Below are 18,871 nucleotides of genomic sequence, written 5' to 3' on the forward strand. Positions count from 1 at the left end.
CAGGGATATCCTTAAAATCTGACCGTTTGGGGTATTCTGTGCGGCGGAATATGTTGATGCTTTACAAATAAAACCATAACTTGCTGCTTCGAGGACCAGCATCGCTGTTACCTCTCTCATCTCCTCGTCCAACTTGCGCTGCTCCAGCGCCTCTTTCTCCGCCCGCTTGCGATGCTCTTTTTCAACCTTGTCATACTTCTTCCAGTAGAGAGACATTTCCTTGGTGAGCCTGCGTGCTCGGGGCACGGTCTCTTTGCAGTTCTTCTGTGCCTGCAGGGCTGCTCTGCGAACCTCCCGCATGCACTGATGGGCCAGCTGTGGAATGAATGAACACAGGTCAAAAGTCTCCCTAGGGTGCACACCATTATAACCGCACCGCCGCTTACATCATTCTCTCCTCGTGCAGGTTCTCATCAGGTGTTTAGGAATAACCGTTTCATTATTTGGGGCCTATCGGCATCAATCTGGTTGGCTGGTAAACGGCAACAAGCAGACCGTGGCGGTTCACCGTTCCCAAAGTGTGATATATTATGGTATACTGAACCAACACTGCCACTGAACCCCATGGAAACGGAGTTACACTGGGGCGTGTTTAGTTAACGAGGGCAGCAATGTCACTTGCTACATCTGTACTTCCAATGATGGGCAATTACATTTTTTAATCTTTACAAGGGGTACAGCACCCCCCAAACCCAAATCCTAACATACAAACTGAAATTAACAGCTTATTCATACATCACAAAAAGGGGGTGTATGCCGAGCACGCACAATACACTCCCAAAAGTGTTTCATTCAATCAAAATGCAAAGAACTTTCACTTACAACGAGCATGCTCGGTACACACACCCTTTTGGGGGGGGGGGGGGAGGTTGTGGGATGGGCTGATCATGATTACCCTTTATAGTGTGTATGTGTAAGTATATGTGTGTGTGTGTATGTGTACATATATATATATATATATACATATATATATATATATATATATATATATATATATATATATATATATATATATATATAGATATACACACACACATACACATACACACATACACATACACATAGATACATATAAATAAAAGCACTGTGCTGGGTGATAATGGTTAAAGGCACGGTTGCAGACAGTAATATTTCCATTTGCTATATGCTTTACTATGGAGGCTTTTTGTCACTTGTTTTACCCACCAATACTTAACTAAGAGTAGTGTGTATATATATATATGTGCGTGTATGTATATGTATATATGTATGTGGGGGGTTAGAATGGACAGCTTGCAGAAACAGTGCCTGTCAGATATATCAGGGGTTGCTGGGACTTGTAGTCACTGGGGCCTTTCATTCGGATTTACTGTGGATGCTTGACATCCACACCCGAACTACAACTCCCAGCAGGCAGCCAACAGACTAAAATGATGTCACTTCCATTATTATTTGTGACCATTCTGACTTTTTTACCCTATGAGATTTGTGGATGCCACTGCTAGCCAAGAAGTTTCACTTCAAAAAGAAACTACAGCATGTGGGGAGAAGAGAAGCTCAGAAGACACCAGAGGTACCATTTACCTTTTTGCTATTTGTTAGAAACAGGTGGCGGGCTGAGACTTTTTGTTTGTAGGCCTGAAAAATGAAGAGCAAAAATAGTTACACAGAGATACTTGCACACCACACCCACAACATGTTAAATATCCATTATTAATGCCCACAACTCAGCCACCGTTCTGATAACACTACAATCACAATGGTGGGAAGCCTGCAGAAGGGCACACATTAACGTTGGATGGTAAATTTGATGTATAATGGGGCAAAATGATGGAGGGTTAAGTCATGCTTAGACAGGAGCTGGCTACGTTACACGTATCATGGCCCCAGTCAGACTATCTGGCAGCAACGGTATTAAAGGGGTTACCAAGATCTGCTCCCATTGCCCCGGCCGCTCAAAGATACACCGCTTGCAGCTCACACCCCTACCTTTGGCAACTCCTTCTTGACTATAGTCAGCCACACTTTCCGCCGCCGGGCGTTCAGCTGCTCCACGGTCAGATGCTTCTTCTTGCCAACCGGCGTCGGTGCGTCCTGGGAGAACTTTGCAAACACTTTGGCGTGGTGGTGATGCCGTCGCGGTAACTCGTCGTCCGACGGCTCCTCTTCCCGACGCCGCTTTTTCTTCACCTTTTTTAACTTGGCTGTTGGAGGGGGAAAAAAAATATTGCCAGATTTAATCTCTCCTGCTGTACGAGTGACCAGATTACACAGGAACGTCCGAGCTCCCATTACTGGGCCACACACAATGCTGCATCCAGAACCGTCTATGGCTTCCTTCAACAAATAAGTCCATGTTAAAAGGAAAGACTTGGTGGCGTGTGTGTCTGAAATTTACAAAGTGCATTTCTGAGGAGCCTCTGAATGTGGTAGTGTTTGGCAATCAAGTTTTTTCTTCACTCATATCCCACCCTGTCTTCATCACATGGCCGACTCTTGTTGAACACAGTGTGATCAGACACAAGGGAGCTCCCAAATCTCAGCTCGCGTTTAAATATTTGTAAAAGTTAATTTGTAGAGGTGTCAGATCGGGGAAAATGGTGTCAATCCCCCAGATATAACCACTTCAACATGTCACTGCCATTAGTAAATGTTATCCAAGGAGGGAGCGGCCCTTTCAAGTTACTGATGCCTTTTGCTTGTACTACCAACATCACAGAGATTGCAAATAGATGTAATTAGGACGTCACCAACGGTTTAATTCACAACAATGAATAAATATTATGCCAATTAATATAGTTGGCCAGACAAATATAGAAATCTAAAATATCTAAATCTAATTAACGAAATCTAAATTCGTGTGTGTACACAAATGGAAATTGTAAATTAGGTGTAAAAATATCACAGAACTGCAATTCTCACCTTTAAACTTCTTCTCCTCTTTGATTTTTTTCTTCTTGGTGCCCAGTAGGTGGCGTTGTTGCTCGTAGAAGGGGTCATGGGTGGAAAGTAACCCAGCACTATAATACTGGTACTGCTGCAGCTGGGGAACAAAGGGACAGGTTTGCAGTTCCCAGTCATACCAGGCTATAACCAGGGAACATATACTGAACACATGCTCGGCTCATTCTTGTAACAATACGTAGGCCTTCAATCAATATACGGTGAAGACTTCTTCCCCGTGTTGGAGAAGTGGAGTTTGAATCAAGAGAACCTGGTTCAATTCGCGCTGTCAGCTCCTTGTGACCTTGGGCAAGTCACTTTACCTCCCTGTGCCTCAAGCACCAAAAACAGATTGTAAGCTCATCTGGGCAGGGACTGTGTAGCAATCCTATGTGCTGCGTACTGCGCGCTATACTGTCATTGTCACGCGCTTTGAGTCCCATTGGGAAAAACCGCTATATGAAATAAAGTTAATTTATATGAAGTTTCTCATTTTACAAAGCACACTGCACTGAGGCGGAAATAAATCAAAAATCCCTCAGCCCTGTAACACCTTCTCTACACTTTAATGCCCGTTTCAGAATGGCACATTTTGATTTTAGCGAGTTGTTGACGAAGGTATTATGTATTATATTCGAAATACTAGAAAAGCAGGAAATTGCACGTTCAAACGCAGCCGTTCTGAAAACTGCACGATTGCAAATGCCTTTGTACGGGTAAAAGCGCACGGTGACTAGGTATTTATTATCAACGTATGATTACGGTGTGCGCTTTGTGGTAAAGCCTTAGAAATAGGATCATGCAAATAAGAATTCCTTCTGGTAAAACGAGCATGAAGAAACTTGTGCCGGTCTCCCCCCATAGCTACAGCCGTCCGTATACTCCGTCTCACCTCCTTATCCTTGTGGTATTTGCTTTGGTGCAGCTTCTTGTATTTGTGCAGTCTCAGCATCTCATGCAGCTCCTCCTGAGGCAGCGAGTAATCGTCCTCGTCGCTTAGGGAAACGCTATCACTGGAGTCCACACTCAGCAAGATGTTCTGCGGCAAGAAGAGAAATCCTCCTGATCCCGGAATCACCCCAAAGCACGCTTCCAATATTAAATAAAAAGGGAATACCAGAAAAGACTCCATATTGGCAGTGTCGCAGGGCAGTTTGCAGAAAATCCTACTATTTTTACATCAATATTTCTCCGGAATAATAAACCATTAAAAGTTGCCACGGAGAACATCCGTGGGAAGGTCACAGCCTTTGAAGTGGGTGAACTCAATTCATATCCCAGTGTAAATTCCTTGTGACCTTGGGCAAGTCACTATCTCCCTGTGCCTCAGCCACCATAATTAGATTAAACACAGGGAGAAAAGAACCCCAATGGAGAGCACTCAAGCATGTACACAAATCACAGTGTGCTAGAATGGAGGAAGTCGTAGGTGAGATGAGGAGTGAATGAATTAAAATAATCATTTATTGGGAGTAATAACTCAACTAAGATAAATGGATCACTAGGTTGCCAGAGTAAATAAGACTCAGAATGGAGCCAAAAAAGCGCAGCGAAATAAAATATACCAAGTCTCATGCGTGAGGTGTGGGCTAGCACCCTTGATGATATGTGCAGGGTGTAGCTAGGTGAATATTTAAACCAATGTGGCCTGGGTCTGCTGGATATGGATACAGGTGCAGCCACTCAGCAAGGATAGAATTGCTCACATTCAGGTGTTAGTAAATCAGCCTGCCCATCTGCTAATGTAGTGTTTAGAAGCAGATTAAACACTGTGAATGTCAGTATTAGTGAACTGTCACAGAGACTGCAGTAGCCGCTGTGTATAGCCAGTAGTAAGGCAGTCCAGATAAACAGCCCACTGCTAGTGTCAGTGATAGATGCTGTCATAAAAGGACACAGTAAACAGGTGACACACACTAGATATGTCTCCAGTGTGGGAGCACCCCTGGGAGGGGTGTCTATTCTGACCACAAAAAGGTGGCTGCTGCCGCAATGAATAAAAAGAGAACAGTAGTACACAAGTAGTGTCTACTCACACCTCGGTAGGTAAAAACAACATGAGAGTACAGTATCATAAAATTGCAGACCCCGTGGTAGTGCTGAGTCGCTAACCACCTACTTGCTAATGCTGGGTGTATCAAAGTTTGCCTTGGGTGCTGCTCAAGTGGATAATGATAGGCTCAATGCATATGTCTAGCTCCGTGTAGAGGAGCTAGTATGGGACGGTCACGCTCCGATCACGAGCGTTGATCCCGCGCCCCTTAGATTGTAAGCTCCTCAGGGCAGACACTGTATATACTGTCTGTGCTTTGTAAGAAGATGATCATTAGCAATAAGGAAGAATAGGTGGGGCAGCGTAAAGTATCACTCCATACCTCCGGGTCTCACGCACTGCAGTGTTTTATGTCTGACACGGCGGTACATTTTTAATGGCCCTTCGAGATTTAACGCATCTGTACCTTTTGAAAAAATAGGTATTTCCCCATAGCTATGAAGGAGGGATGAACGGGGACCCCCTGCTCCCCGAGATATGTACCTCTAAAACTGCTGCTGGTATTTTCCATTTAAAGGCCTCGCGGGCCAATAGGAAGCCACAAAGGACTGACATTACCGCTTCCTATAAGCCTGTGTGACCTAGTGGAGTTAGGATTCTCCCCCCCACGTATTCCCGGTTCTGGGGGGGTTTGTGCCAAATGGTGTGTAATGTTGCACATGGCAACCTCGGTCGAATGAAGCTGGTTTTATTTAACCTTTAGCTGCCTGGTGTCTGCGATCCCGGTGTTACGCGTCAGTCAGAATTGTCTCTTTTCACCCATTATAGGTGTTTGTAATTGTTTGTTTTTAGATCAATATTTGTGTGCATATACACACACAACACCTTTGAGCAAGGTCTCCCTTTGCACTTCTCCCCATTGTGTGCAATTTATTTTCCTTGTATTGTAATTTTTAAAGCACTGCGCACAATGCTGGCGTATTGCACATCAGATGATACATACCCAAAGCAATATACACATTCCTAGACAATTACATCATCTAGCAAAAAGTTATATTCAGGCACAGTTTGTTCGTGGACGGTTAGCTAGATAAGGGCGAGCGTGTAAATGAGCGTGTCGAAGTGACGGCTCTCACCCTTCCTCACCTTTAACCATTTCCTGCTTTTCTTCAGCTTTGAGAAGTTATACAGACTTCCTCTCTCTGACTTTGGTTCTGAGGAGACAGTGAAGGAACATGCATTAACCCAGGGGTCTTCAGCTCCGGTTCTCAGGACCCCCCTAACATGTCAGGTTTTACGGATATCTCAGCTTCAGCACAGGTGGCTCAATCAGTGGCTCAGTCTTTGACTTGAGGACTGGAGATAAGCAACCCTGCATTAAGATATCATAGGATGTTATCTCTGGGGTTTTTTGTTTGCCTTCCTCTGGGTCAATAAGTATAGATATAGGATAAAGTATCTGTTGTCTAAATTTAGCATAGGTTGAACTTGATGGACGTACGTCTTTTTTCAATCTCATCTACTATTTTAACTAAGAGATTGTTAAAGCCCCGCTGGCTGACAAAGTTCTACTTCCCAGCACATAAGGGAGACCCATGGATGGATGTGGCCAGTACATACCTGGCTGCAGAATGCCATTGAGCGAGTGAGCTGGTAGCAGCACAGAGTTCCCTTCTCCCGACGGCTCCCCGAGCAGGGGCGACATGGGCTCTTCCTTCACCTGCATGGAAAGATCCTCAGACTCCGGGAGTAGGGGGGTCTCATCCAGCCCATCCTCGCTTTCGTCACTGCAAAGAGAAGGAGTTTCTGGCTGAACCAGTACATGGGATGCGACAGAGCAACATAATAAAATAGGGTTTCACTTTGTTCCCTTAATGCAATGTAACCAATGTCGCTTCACTCCTTCAATGTTACTTGGATGAACTGTGCCAGTGCTTCCAGTCTACTGATTCATCCTGTCCTACAGAATGGGCTGCTGGGAGTTGTAGTTCTACAAGTGAGCAGAGATCAATGATCAGGTCTTTATTGGATCAGCAGTGTTCTGTGTGGGATGTCCTTGGGGATCAGACGTGTCAGTGCCACTCTTTACGGTCATGAATATCAAGGACACTGTATATATTGATATTTTTTTTGTTGCTTAAAAAAAAAAAAAAAAGTATAAGGAGAACCAAATCATGTGGGTGCCACAGACCAATAGAAAACGGCCCAGTCATCAGGAGTATGACATTGCAACGTGCTGGACATTTAAATGGACGTCCAATAGTAACTAAATAGCTAAGTATCTCGAGAGTTGGGGGTCCCCAAAAGCTAAAAATCGTGCAGTTTGAATGTTAAATTAAAAATAAAAGTTATGCGTATACAGACATTCAGCTGGATTGCTGCTGTAAGGTTTAATATGACTTACATTTAACCCCTTTGCTGCCAGAGGGGTCAGCAATATCGCCAATGTGGTTAAAACCCTACTAGTTACAGCTCTAAAGAAATCCCCAATGATCCTATAACCCAGGGATACATAGGGAGACCAGAACAGTAAACTGAAGGATATCTGGACTATTCATGGCCCAGAGGGTAAAATCCTTGGTCTCCAAGTGATTAAGCCATGAGAGTTAGATGCTCCGTTCGCATACGAGTACCTGGAGGTGCTTCTGTTAAAAATAGCCGAGGTCTGGCGAAGAAACTGGTCCAGGCGGAGGGCTCTCTCCAAGTACTGGAGGTAGAGGGGCTTTGCCAGGTCTGTGGAGCAGCCATCCTCTGTGACTCCCAGCTCTGAGGCCATAGACCCAGCCTCTCCTCATACAGGGCACGAGCCTCACGGAGCACACAGCTGCACAAACAGAGAACAGTGTTAGAAACCACAAGCGTTTAACCCAGGAGTTCTCCACTCCTCAAGCCCCCCCCCCCCCTCCCATCAGGTCAGGTTTTCAGGATATCCCTGCTTCAGCACAGGTGGCTCAATCAGTCCATGCTTCAGCACAGGTGGCTCAGTCTTCGACTGCACCACCTGTGCTGAAGTAGTGATTTCCTTAAAACCTGTCCTGTTGCGGGGTCTTGAGGACTGGAGTTGAGAACCCCTGGTTTAACCAATTATACAATACGGTCACCAAAGAACCTGGCGGATAAACCCAGAAATATCCAAACTGCTAGGACTCGAATCCCGCATATAAAAAAAAGGCTCCATGAAGAGTGTGTAAAATTAAGAGAAACTTATGAGGCCGAGTTCCTCTATGTTAAGGAGTTTTTTTTCAAAGCTTTCCTCATCATACTGTGCAATGGGGTTCCTGGTTTCACTTCAATATCCCCCTCTACCCCCACCCCTCTTTATTTTATTTTTAATTATTCCTATTTAAAAAAAAAAGACTAAGATACATGCTGAACGATAAACTGACTTAAGAATCTTTCTGGAGTCTGCATGAAACCCAGTTCTGTGCTGCCTGGTGGGGAGGACAAAGTGAGAGATGTGGACAACACAGCATGATTTTGTGCATTTTAAAATAAAAATCGCTAGGGGAAAAAAAACAAAACAAAAAAAACACAAAGGTTGGTAATCGGATTTAATGTGCATTACAAGGAGATCACGTACAAAGACGTGACATTTTTAGCGGGGGACTGCATCTTTAAAACCACATGGCTTTCTCCGAGTTGTCACCCGTTTATTATGCCTCATTTTCTGCTACCTTTTTTTATTTGGACTAGCCACTGATATTATAAAGATATTTGTAAAAAAAAAAATAAGGTATACGCTGGTAGAAGAGAAAGGAGAGGAGTGTTTCCGGCGAGTAGGGCACATTTCTGCTTTAAATCAGAACCTCTCTGAGAATAAAGGCTTTAACCACAAAAGTACATGGGAAGCATCAAAATTCAGCCTGCCCCTTCGGTCTTGCCCACTTGCCAAATCTGTTCACTACAATGTCTGCCTGTGCCCTGCCTCTGTAACATAACCCAGCAAATCCTTGAAAATGACGGGTATGTATTGTAACACATGTCTTAGTCTGCAGAACACAACGACAAAGTGTTGTGTACCATGAACTCTGGCAGTGTTTTTAAACGCAAGGTTGCATGACCACTGGAATGCCATTTGAAGACACATGCCACGTGAGAGAAGCCGGCGCTTGTGCAGGGTTACAAGGCCCTGGAAATGTTTTATATATTTTCCTGCAAGCAATGGCAAGGGGAAAAGTTCAACGTCATTTTGTTAAAAAAATATATATATATTTGGGCTTTAAAACAAGATGATTCTTCCAACATGACCACGCTGCAATGCTGTCCCGTCACCCCACAATACTAGTCGAAGCAGATTTTTGGCAATGCAATCATTAGGCTGCGTCCATAAACACTGCAGCCGTGCGGGGGCATGTCTGGGGGCAGGCCAGTGATGTCACAGAGCTGGTTCGCCCTCATTGGGCGAACCGCTCACGTGACCGCCCTATAGCGCGAGAAATCAGTTTTGACTGATTTCACGCACATCATGCGCCCCCTACCGCTTCCGCACACGCTGTATAGACGCGATCACTGCCTTTAGGCAGACTGATCGCTCAGCGTGCGGACGCGTCCGCGCGGTCTGCCCCTGTATGGACGCAGCCTTAGTTCCTCTTCTAAGCATGCTTCCGCTAGTCATAACATTTATATGCAGCCCAAGGAGCGTGTGTTGGAATATCAGTGGATGAGAAATGTATTCCTGGAAAGTATCAGCGCTGGAAATGTCCAGAGTAGAGGAGAAAGAACAAGAAGCTCCTGTAAAGAGCAGACGCCAACCTAGGAACAGCACGGACAGGAAGCATGAAGTCTCCATGCTGGGCATTTGCACATAAAATAAAACCTCGATTAGTAATCAGTTTTATAGCAGGAGGAGTTTTTACATGTAGGCCCAAAATGTACAAAGAAAACTCCCAGTAAATATTCAGTCTGCGGCTTTTTGTAGCCAAGATAAAATTACTGCTTTGATTCCAAAACTGCCAAGAGTTACTGGAGAAAATCTCAGAGACACCAATGTAATCATTTCTTCCCTCAAATACAAGGAGGAAAATGAAGACAATAAGAAAGAAAAGTACTCAAAACAATCTGATGGTTATCTAATGTGGACTTCCCAAATGTTGCTGTTTACAGCCCGACAGGATCTGTTCCTTTGAGACCAAGCACCAAGATTTCATTTCACCGTGTCCCATCAAAAGTGATATTACTGACAAACTGACCTTACACTATTTAACAACAACAGTCTGGAGACACACACACACACACACACACACACTTTAGCATGTAAAACCCAATGAAGAAATTACCGTGCATTAGTTTTTGTGTTTTACCAAGAATGAGGTATACAATGTTAATATGATAACGCCCCCACAGGGGACCCGTGTAAAATATGATAACATGCGTCCCCTGTGGGGGTTTTAATATGATAAAGCCCTGCACGGGACATTATTTGACCTGTATCTCCAGGAATCAAACTATTATGTTGTTCCTGGGAGACACAACATTACTGTAATTACACTTCCACCTATTAAATTACCGTAAATTGGACTCAACATGGACTCGCCATGTAATCACACCTGTTATTGAGCAGCACTTGGTAATTGGGCTGTAATTTTCACATATACATTAGATGTGTAACTGATTTGGTTATACAATTGCTACACACCAAGTGGTACAGTGCATTTTCAAGCCAGACCCAGCAGTCCTGCGATAGCTCAACAGCGTTTCAGAAACTCAGAAAACACGCCGGCTCTATTTTTACTTCATGGAAATCAGATTTTTCAATCAGATTTTTCAAACAACAAACTATTCCGTTATTTTCGCGCGGCAGCCGCATCATGTGACCAGTTCAGCCACTGAGGGTGAACAAACCTGGTGATGCGTCCGCCACGCCTCCTGCTCAATATCACCCATCGCTCGGGCGACAGACGCAACACTATCCACTCCTTCGCGCCTACTATAATCTCCGCTCCACACCCTTAGGCTTTGGTCCCGCTGCGTCCGGCGGCGTGGGCGTTACTCACCTGCAGGGGTTTCCTCCCGAGCCGGTCCCAGTCCCCCCTCGCTGCACAGCTCACTACGCGCTGTGACGCGTCAGCCGCAAGGGGATGCAAGAGAATTGCAATCGCGAGCGGTGACGAGTCACGTGGTGCGCTGGTGAGCCTATCAGCGGCGGGGGCGGGAGCTGTCAGCCTCCAAAAAGGTGAGGTGTGTGTCGACAGAGGGATCAGCTGTGAGGGCATGTGTAGGGAGGGGAGCTGCTTACATTTCAGCCGGCAGCAGCACTCCCCTGCAGCCCGGGAGACCGACCCACGCTGCAGCCATCCGCTAGGGGGGTGGGAGTAGCACTCTGCTCAAACCACGCCCCCCCGGCCGCCGCTCCCTACAGACCGCAGAAAGCACAGCATAATGGTTAATGCACGGGTGCTCCACTCCAGTCCTCAAGATTCCACAAATAGTCAGGTTTTCGGGACGTCCCCCCAAAGCAGTCACTTAGATTTCATTTGGGTGACCTTGGCAAAGATTGTATGATCTTTCTTTGCCCTGGGTTGTCAAATATTAGATTTCGAGCTCTTCTACCACTTCCAGAGCTGTATATAGTGAGGAACATGGCGGGTGATGGGGAAAAAGAAATAAGACAGATTATTTGCACAAACCCAGGCACGCTCCGTGATTGCACAGTAAGATATCCGAACTCAGGGCGGTATAGCATGAAAACCACGATTGCCAATCACACGCTATAGCATAGAGAGACCCAGGTACATCCATAAGGGCCGAAACGCCGGTAGCAATTGTGACAGGGATGATAAAGGACATGAACCCCGGAGAGCAGCAGCGTCAAATGACGTCGCCATAGCAACGCACGTCAAATGACGCCGCTGGATATTAGGTATGGGGGGCTCGAGCAGAGGGGCTGGCAGGCAGGCAGGGGGGGGGCCGCAGCACAGAAAGTTTGCGCACCCCTGCGCTACACGGTCATTGTGAAATAAAGTTATTACAATTGTACACACAGGGAGCCATAATCAATCTTTTCCCTACACAACTTTCACCTATTCCGTTTCATTTGGAAGGCAATCCATGGATTTTGCATTTCTACAAGAGGGGTCCGGCACTATAGTGGTTAAGCCCATTGTTGAACATTACAGGCGGTCCTCGGTTATCCGACACAATGCGTTACTCAAAATGGCGTCGGATAGTGAAGCGTCGGAAAGCGAAACACATTTTCCCATAAGAACACTATTTAAATGGAAGGTTCCGTTCCTGAAGGCATTTTTAACACTAAAATACACCAAATATGTTACGCAGGCAATAAGATATGCAACACACACAAATTATGATGTAAAGATTCTATTTATTGAATCCAGAACTGTATAATAAAACTGTTTACTGTACAGTATGAGCAATATAAAATACCAACAAATATCAATTATTGGAGGGTAATTTGAAGGGATAGGGAAGGACTTCTTAGGCCTGGGACAGTGGACTTGAAGCTCGCTGAGCCGCGCTCCTGCTCTGCCTCGCCTGCTGAAAATGGTGCTTTTTCTTGTCCTTCCAGGCGAGGCAGTGAGAGCGTTCAGGGGGCGGGGCGGAGGCGGAGCTAGTCCCCCGCTCCCATTGGATGGGAGTGGTCACGTGACCGCTCCTCCGCTTCCCCGAGCGGCAAATTTCAAACCTGCCTGTCTGTTCCAAGTTTCTCAGCCTCCGCACGCATCAGCGTGCATGCGGAGGGGGAAACTATAGCCGCGCTGATGACAGATGCAGGGGCTTTGTGCATCTGCTCAGCGCGGCTCAGCGACACTTAAACTCACTATGTCCCAGGCCTTAGAGGTGATGTAGATGGACTTGAAGATTTGGGCCTCTTGAAGAAGCGCTTTAATGAAGTCTGGACAGATCCTTTCCTTTTCTGTCTGTAATGTAGACAAGAGAAAATCCCTAATTGGGTGCTCTATATCCTCAGTGTTGCCTGTAAGCATGACAATAATAATGCACAAACAGGGTTACATCCTTTTGAGCCATAAATCACATATGATCCCAGAGTGGAGTAAATAATAAATACAATAGTCCATGCAGTGACGGGAGAAGCCGTCTAACCTGTTCCCGGTGAGTATGTCGCTCCACCTGGCGGTCCCCCTCTGGGCGGGCTTTTCAAACCTCCCGTTGTCTCACTGGACGTGAGCATGTGTACTCACGATTCATAATAGAACTCTGTTCCACCTCTCCGGCTGGGGTTTAAGGTAGGTCCTGGTCCGCTGCGTGCCTCTCGTTCCAAGGTAAGGTAAAGTAGAAAAAATTGGTGGGACGGGCACTGCAAATCAAAATAGGCTGGAGGCACAATGCTATAGAAAAAGGAACTTTATTGCGGCATAATAGCCAGTTTAAAAAACATGAGGAGGGTCCTCTGACGCGTCAGTTGCTCCGATGACCTGGGTAAATGTTTGCCTAAGATAGTAGGCCTCGAATGAAGCAATAACCCCTATGTCCATCGGCTGGATCAAGGAGGTGGTGTTGGGGGGCATGAACACCACCATGACGTTTGGATGATGGTCATCCAGGAACACGAGATTGCCAGGAGCAGCAATGCTTTAAAAGCAAGATTTTGCCTTGTGCAATATAATTCCACAGCGGGAACAAAATGGTGTTGGAACCAGTCCTCAAAAAGGCTCCCTGTTACCTACACCTTATGGTTTGACTTCCAAATCACTGGAAGTGTGCTCTTTGCATAACCCTTGAATGCCCTAGGGTTTTCTGCATGGTAGACAAGCAAAGGTTTTAGCCTTACATCACCTGCAGCATTTGATCCAAGCAGAAGAGTCAGCCTGTCCATCGCAACTTTAAAACCAGGCATAGATGTTTCCTCTTTTGCAATGTAACTTCTATTGGGCATTTCTTCCAGTAGAGTCCAGTCTCGTCTGCATTGAAAACTTGACGTGCGCAATAGCCACCGTCCTCCATAATTTTGGCTAATTTAACAGGGAAAGTATTAGCTGTCTCCTCATCAGCACCAGCAGCTTCCCTGGTCACTTTAATGTTATGCAAGTTTGCCCAGTCTTTAAACCGCATAAACCAGCCCCTACTGGCAGTGAACGTTTCATCCGTGGACCCTTCTCCATGCTGGTGCTTAATGTCCTCATAAAGACTCAAAGCCTTCGCCTGAATTAAGGCTAAACTAATGGGTACCTGACGCTGGGATTGATCTTCCAGCCCCATGATGAGTTATACAACCTCAGCAATATGCCCAACACGTTGCCTTATTGTTGTACCTTGCATAGGAGCCGAGCCCCTAATCTGTTCCAATATTCTTGCCTTATCTTTTAGAATTGTCACAATTGTTGTGCGAGGTATATCCAAGGCACGCCCAATTTCTGTATTCGTCTCCTTTCTCCGAGTGCTTTATGATGTTTAATTTTGCCTCTAAATTAACAGGTTTTCTTTTACGTTTTTGAGCAACATCACAAGCATTTTTACTTTTAATCAGACATGGTTAAGGACACAAATACACCACTAAACCTTCACACAGAGTGAACTGGGCGATTTCCCTGACCTGCAGCCTTACGATTGGCCGATTGTAGCAACTTGGCAACGTGTCGTATGGGCGTCGGATAAGCTGTTTTTGCGCCGTAAAAATGTCCATTGGTATGTATTTAAAAGCGTCGGATAAGCTGTTCGTCATAAACAGAAAAGTCGTAAAGTGAGGACTACCTGTACTCCATTTGAGAGAGGAGCTGGTTGTTTAAATGTGCATTCTGGGGAAGTGGTAGTAACCCTTACATCTTATGGCTCAGTAACTGCTGTAGAGTGTTTCTGCAACCATGTATGTAAATGGTCACAGCAGAAACCGAGCTCATTGTAGGGTATGGCAAACTATATATACACAATTCCAGAACATACCCAACATAACAGTAAACGTTTGTAACTATGTAAAAGCTCTTTAAAATATAAATTATCCAACGCTTTAATAGGTACTTTAGCATTTAAAACGCAAAAGTCTAATTATGACCAGTTTAGTACATGGAATATAGAACATGCACTGCTTTCGTTACGCTCTGGATTAGAGATGCACAGAACTCGCCAAAACGCACCCCGCAACCCCAATGTGATTCCTTCCAAAACGTTTCGCCAAGCCTCAAAGAGCGACGGATTTGTAAAACGTCCAGCGAAATATCGCCAGTGAGGGGAAACATGGGGTGTGCCCTATTTATAGTTTCAGCATCAAGCCAATCGAGCCATTTGAGAATTTGGGACACTTGCTATGCACATTGACTTCATGCTCGGCAAATCGCTCTGCGAACAACAACTCAGCCGTGGCTTTTTGTGCGATGCACATGGGGCACATTTCTACTCTGGATTGGAGTTCACAGCCAAGAGTATTATGTAACAGAAATGTCACAGTAATTAAAAAGATATTTGAGAGGTTAAACAAGTGGCGATCTTTAACAAGCACCAAGGAAAGATTTTATTTTTGCATACATACAGCATTCAGATTTTTGGATCTCCATGTAGGATTGTCCTTGGAAGGGTTTTCTTAGCAGGCTCTCACTTTATTGGCCGCTCCTCCTGTCTCCTCCGATTAGGTGAATTAAAGGGGATCTATTTTCAATTATCCGATGTACTTCAGATAAGTCCATATCAAGAACAACTAAATGTGTGGTTCCACCAAGGATGGTTATTTTCTTGGTCTAAAAATGAAGCAGGGGGTCTGCAAGGATGAGCAGCATTACATTTCAGCTATGAGGACCCCCTGCTTCCCGATACGGTTACCTCAGTTAGGTGCTGCCGGTAGCATCCCGGCTGGGTGAATATGGAGGTTTACATGGCCCGTTGGCAGCACCTTCGGGGATATGTAATTCGGGAAGCAGGGGGTCCCTGGAGCTGAAATTAACGCGATTCAGCTTGGGAGACCCCTAGTTCATACCCATTTTTTTTTTTTTTAAATATGCTCTGCAGTGATCGATCGGACAGTTATTGGTCGAAAATTCCCGTGGAGAATATATTAAAATTACCCCCTAAGTGAGTTTTGTCCACTCAGAATCAGGAGAAAAATGTTAATTTATTGGGAGAGAGAATCTTTTGTGAAAGAGATGATCACCGGAAAACATCTGTATCACGAGCGAGTCTGCCCCCACAAAAACAAGTAACCCCGACACACATTAAACATACCCGATTCTACTCCTAACCCAAAACACAGGTCACCCGTCCTCTACAGCAGGAGCGTCCAACTCCAGTCCTCAAGGGCCACCAACAGGTCAGGTTTTCAGGATATCTGTGCAGCAGCAGAGGTGGCTCCGTCAGCGACAGCTACCTGTGCTGAAGAAGGGATATCCTGAAAACTTGACCTGTTGGTGGAACTTGAGGACTGGAGATGGCCGCCCCTGCTCTAAACCAAAACGGAATTGGGGCTCCCACCTCCTCTCCCCTAAAACATAAGCACATCTCCACATCCAACTACACTCCCCCCCTTTCTTAAAAACAGTCCCCAACGGCAAGCGCTGCCCAGTAACCCAAGTGTGATGGTGCCATGGATAATGAACCACTACTTTTATATTAATTTAGTCACACATTTCCCCTCTACTAATACAATAAGGGGGTTGTTTTATAATACAGCCCCTCCGATTCCAGTCTTAAAGCATTAATCCTCTTGTTGCCACAGAAGCCCAAGGTTAGCAACGTCACTGCCTTTGAAGTGGGTGAAACCAGTTCATACCCCAGTGTCTGCTCTCCTTGTGACACTGCGAATGTTACCCTGTGCCTCAGGCACGACGGGTTAGATTAAAAAAGTCCTTGGGACAGGGACTCGCCTGATGGCTATTCACTAAACTGCAATAACATCCATTCAAATCAGTTTTCTTGCAGTAGTGTCCGATTGGCACTTCAATAAATAAACCTGGTCATGCCTGTAAAATGCTACGTAGAGTTATATACACTGTCAGTTCTATGTAATACCATTGTGAACATATATTATGTTAACAGCTAAAGGGCAACCAGTATAATGAGATCCTTTAATAATCAAGTCCTAAAGTAATAAAAATGTACTAAAGTATAATAAATTGAGTCCTATAATAAATAATATATAACCAACAACGAGGTTCTATAATATAATAAAGGGGATCCTATAATAAGTAAAATCACAGAACAATAATAAAATTAGATCATGACCGAGGGTCCTATAATAAAGAGATTCCATAATACGAAGAAATAAAGTCCTATAAAATGAAGTCCCACTTTAATAAACGTTAATAATAAATATGACCCTGTAATATAGCAGGAAATTAGGTCTTAAAACCAACAGTTCCAATAATATAAATCAATGGAGTCCTTTAAACAATTGTCAATGAGCTGCTATAATATAAAAAAAGGGAGTTCCATAATAAATCAAAACAATAAGGCCATCTCACATGATAAATGGGGTCCAGAGGTGGCAATTTAATAATTAGCAGAAATAAGGTCCTATAAAATACGCCTAATAATAAGAAAAAATAAGTCCAATAAGAAATAAAGGTCCTATAAACGAAATACTACAACAATAACGAGGTAATTAAATAATAAGAACCTATAAACTAAGTCCAATAATAATAATTAATTTAATAAGCAATAAGTCTATTAAATGACTTCATTATTATTAGACATATTTCTAATTATTAAATGACTTTATTATTATTATTAGTCATTTTTTATTAAATTACTTAATTATTATTAGATATTTCAAATTATTAAATTACTTTATTATTATTAAGAAATACGTGTAATAATGAAGTAATTTAATAAGAAGAAATAAGTCCGATAAGAATAATAATAATGATGATGATGATGATGATGACGGCCCTATGACAGGTCAGTGAGGCCCTAGCCGATAACCCCGGCCCTATATAATAATAATGGCACGAGGGTGCACGGGCCCCCTCTCCACCCCCCCTGGGCCTGCCCGCCGCAGGCTGAGTGACGCAGCAGGGGGTGAGTGCCGCGGCCTGCGGGTATCTCAGGGGGTTCCAGGCCTCCCCGCCTCTCACCTCAGGTCTCCCTCCCCCCCCTCCCGGGGCCGGGAGCTGGGTGTCGGGGGGTGAGCTCCTATCCGGTCGGCGCGGACCCGGCCTCGTCGGCTCCTCCAAGATGGCGTCACAGGGGAGGCAGCGGGCGCTGGGCCGGCGGCGGCCACACTCACTGACTGAGAGAGCGGGGACATGGGGAGCCATGGCGGGGGGGAGCGGCGCCATTACCCAGGCCAGAGCAATCGAGCCAGAGCCACCCTCACCGCCTGCTTTAGTAACACGCCGGGCGCGTGGAGGCGCAGGGGCTGCGGCGGTGGGGGGCAGGAGCCCGGGAGGCGAGGGAAAGGCGGGCACCGAGCACCAAATACCGCGGGATCCCCGGTTTCTCAGGGATCCGGATCGACGAGGTGGGCGCCTCGATTGAGCGAGCCTGGGCTGCGCGGCGAAGGTTGCCAGTGACGTAACGCTGGTGATCCAGCAGATCTCGGGCCCGAGGGCGAAGGAGAGGGGAGGAAGCCTCGCGAGATGTCACGGGGCTGGGTCTCGGACGCTGAGAAGACAAGAAAGGGGGAGGGGCTCTGGGGAAATGACGCTCTGCGCCTTGGTTGGGGGTTAACCCCTCCAATGCTGGAATGGGGCCTGCAAAAAAAAGCTGGACGTTGCACTTACAGGCCTCTATGTCCCTGCAGGGGTTAAAGTGTCATGTGCCATTCTCAGGAAGCCTCATGTTTAAAATGGGCTGCTCCTCATAGTGCACATTTATTATTATTATATAATAATAATAAAAAAAAAAATATATATAAATATAAAAAAAAATTCGGACATTATAAAAGTGATTATATATGTGTATCTCACTACTATTAAAAAACTTTTGTTTCTAAAAATAATCTATGCCTCAAGTTCCCTGGCTGGGCTCCTCTCCACCCTGTTGTGATTTTATCGCGGGAGTGGATAAAGCTGGGACAAACCTAACATTGATATGCTGGAGAGAGGGAAGAGGGGG

General features: G+C 45.2%; 1 protein-coding gene across 1 annotated transcript in view; it reads right to left on the reverse strand.

Moving 5' to 3' along the window:
* The window catches only part of INO80 (INO80 complex ATPase subunit), a 66,296-nt gene extending 47,970 nt beyond the window's left edge, over window positions 1-18,326 (reverse strand). Inside the window, exons 1-9 of the mRNA XM_075615372.1 lie at window positions 17,890-18,326; window positions 7,549-7,739; window positions 6,536-6,702; window positions 6,062-6,129; window positions 3,815-3,961; window positions 2,902-3,022; window positions 1,969-2,183; window positions 1,564-1,617; window positions 112-315 (exon numbers count right to left, since the gene is read on the reverse strand). Coding sequence (XP_075471487.1) covers window positions 112-315; window positions 1,564-1,617; window positions 1,969-2,183; window positions 2,902-3,022; window positions 3,815-3,961; window positions 6,062-6,129; window positions 6,536-6,702; window positions 7,549-7,691 — 1,119 coding nt within the window. The 5' untranslated portion in view covers window positions 7,692-7,739; window positions 17,890-18,326. The remainder of the gene's footprint in view (window positions 1-111; window positions 316-1,563; window positions 1,618-1,968; window positions 2,184-2,901; window positions 3,023-3,814; window positions 3,962-6,061; window positions 6,130-6,535; window positions 6,703-7,548; window positions 7,740-17,889) is intronic.
* Between the last annotated feature and the right edge of the window lie 545 nt (window positions 18,327-18,871).

Source organism: Ascaphus truei, chromosome 9 (genome assembly GCF_040206685.1).
Source record: "Ascaphus truei isolate aAscTru1 chromosome 9, aAscTru1.hap1, whole genome shotgun sequence".
In the NCBI taxonomy this organism is placed as follows: Eukaryota; Metazoa; Chordata; class Amphibia; order Anura; family Ascaphidae; genus Ascaphus; species Ascaphus truei.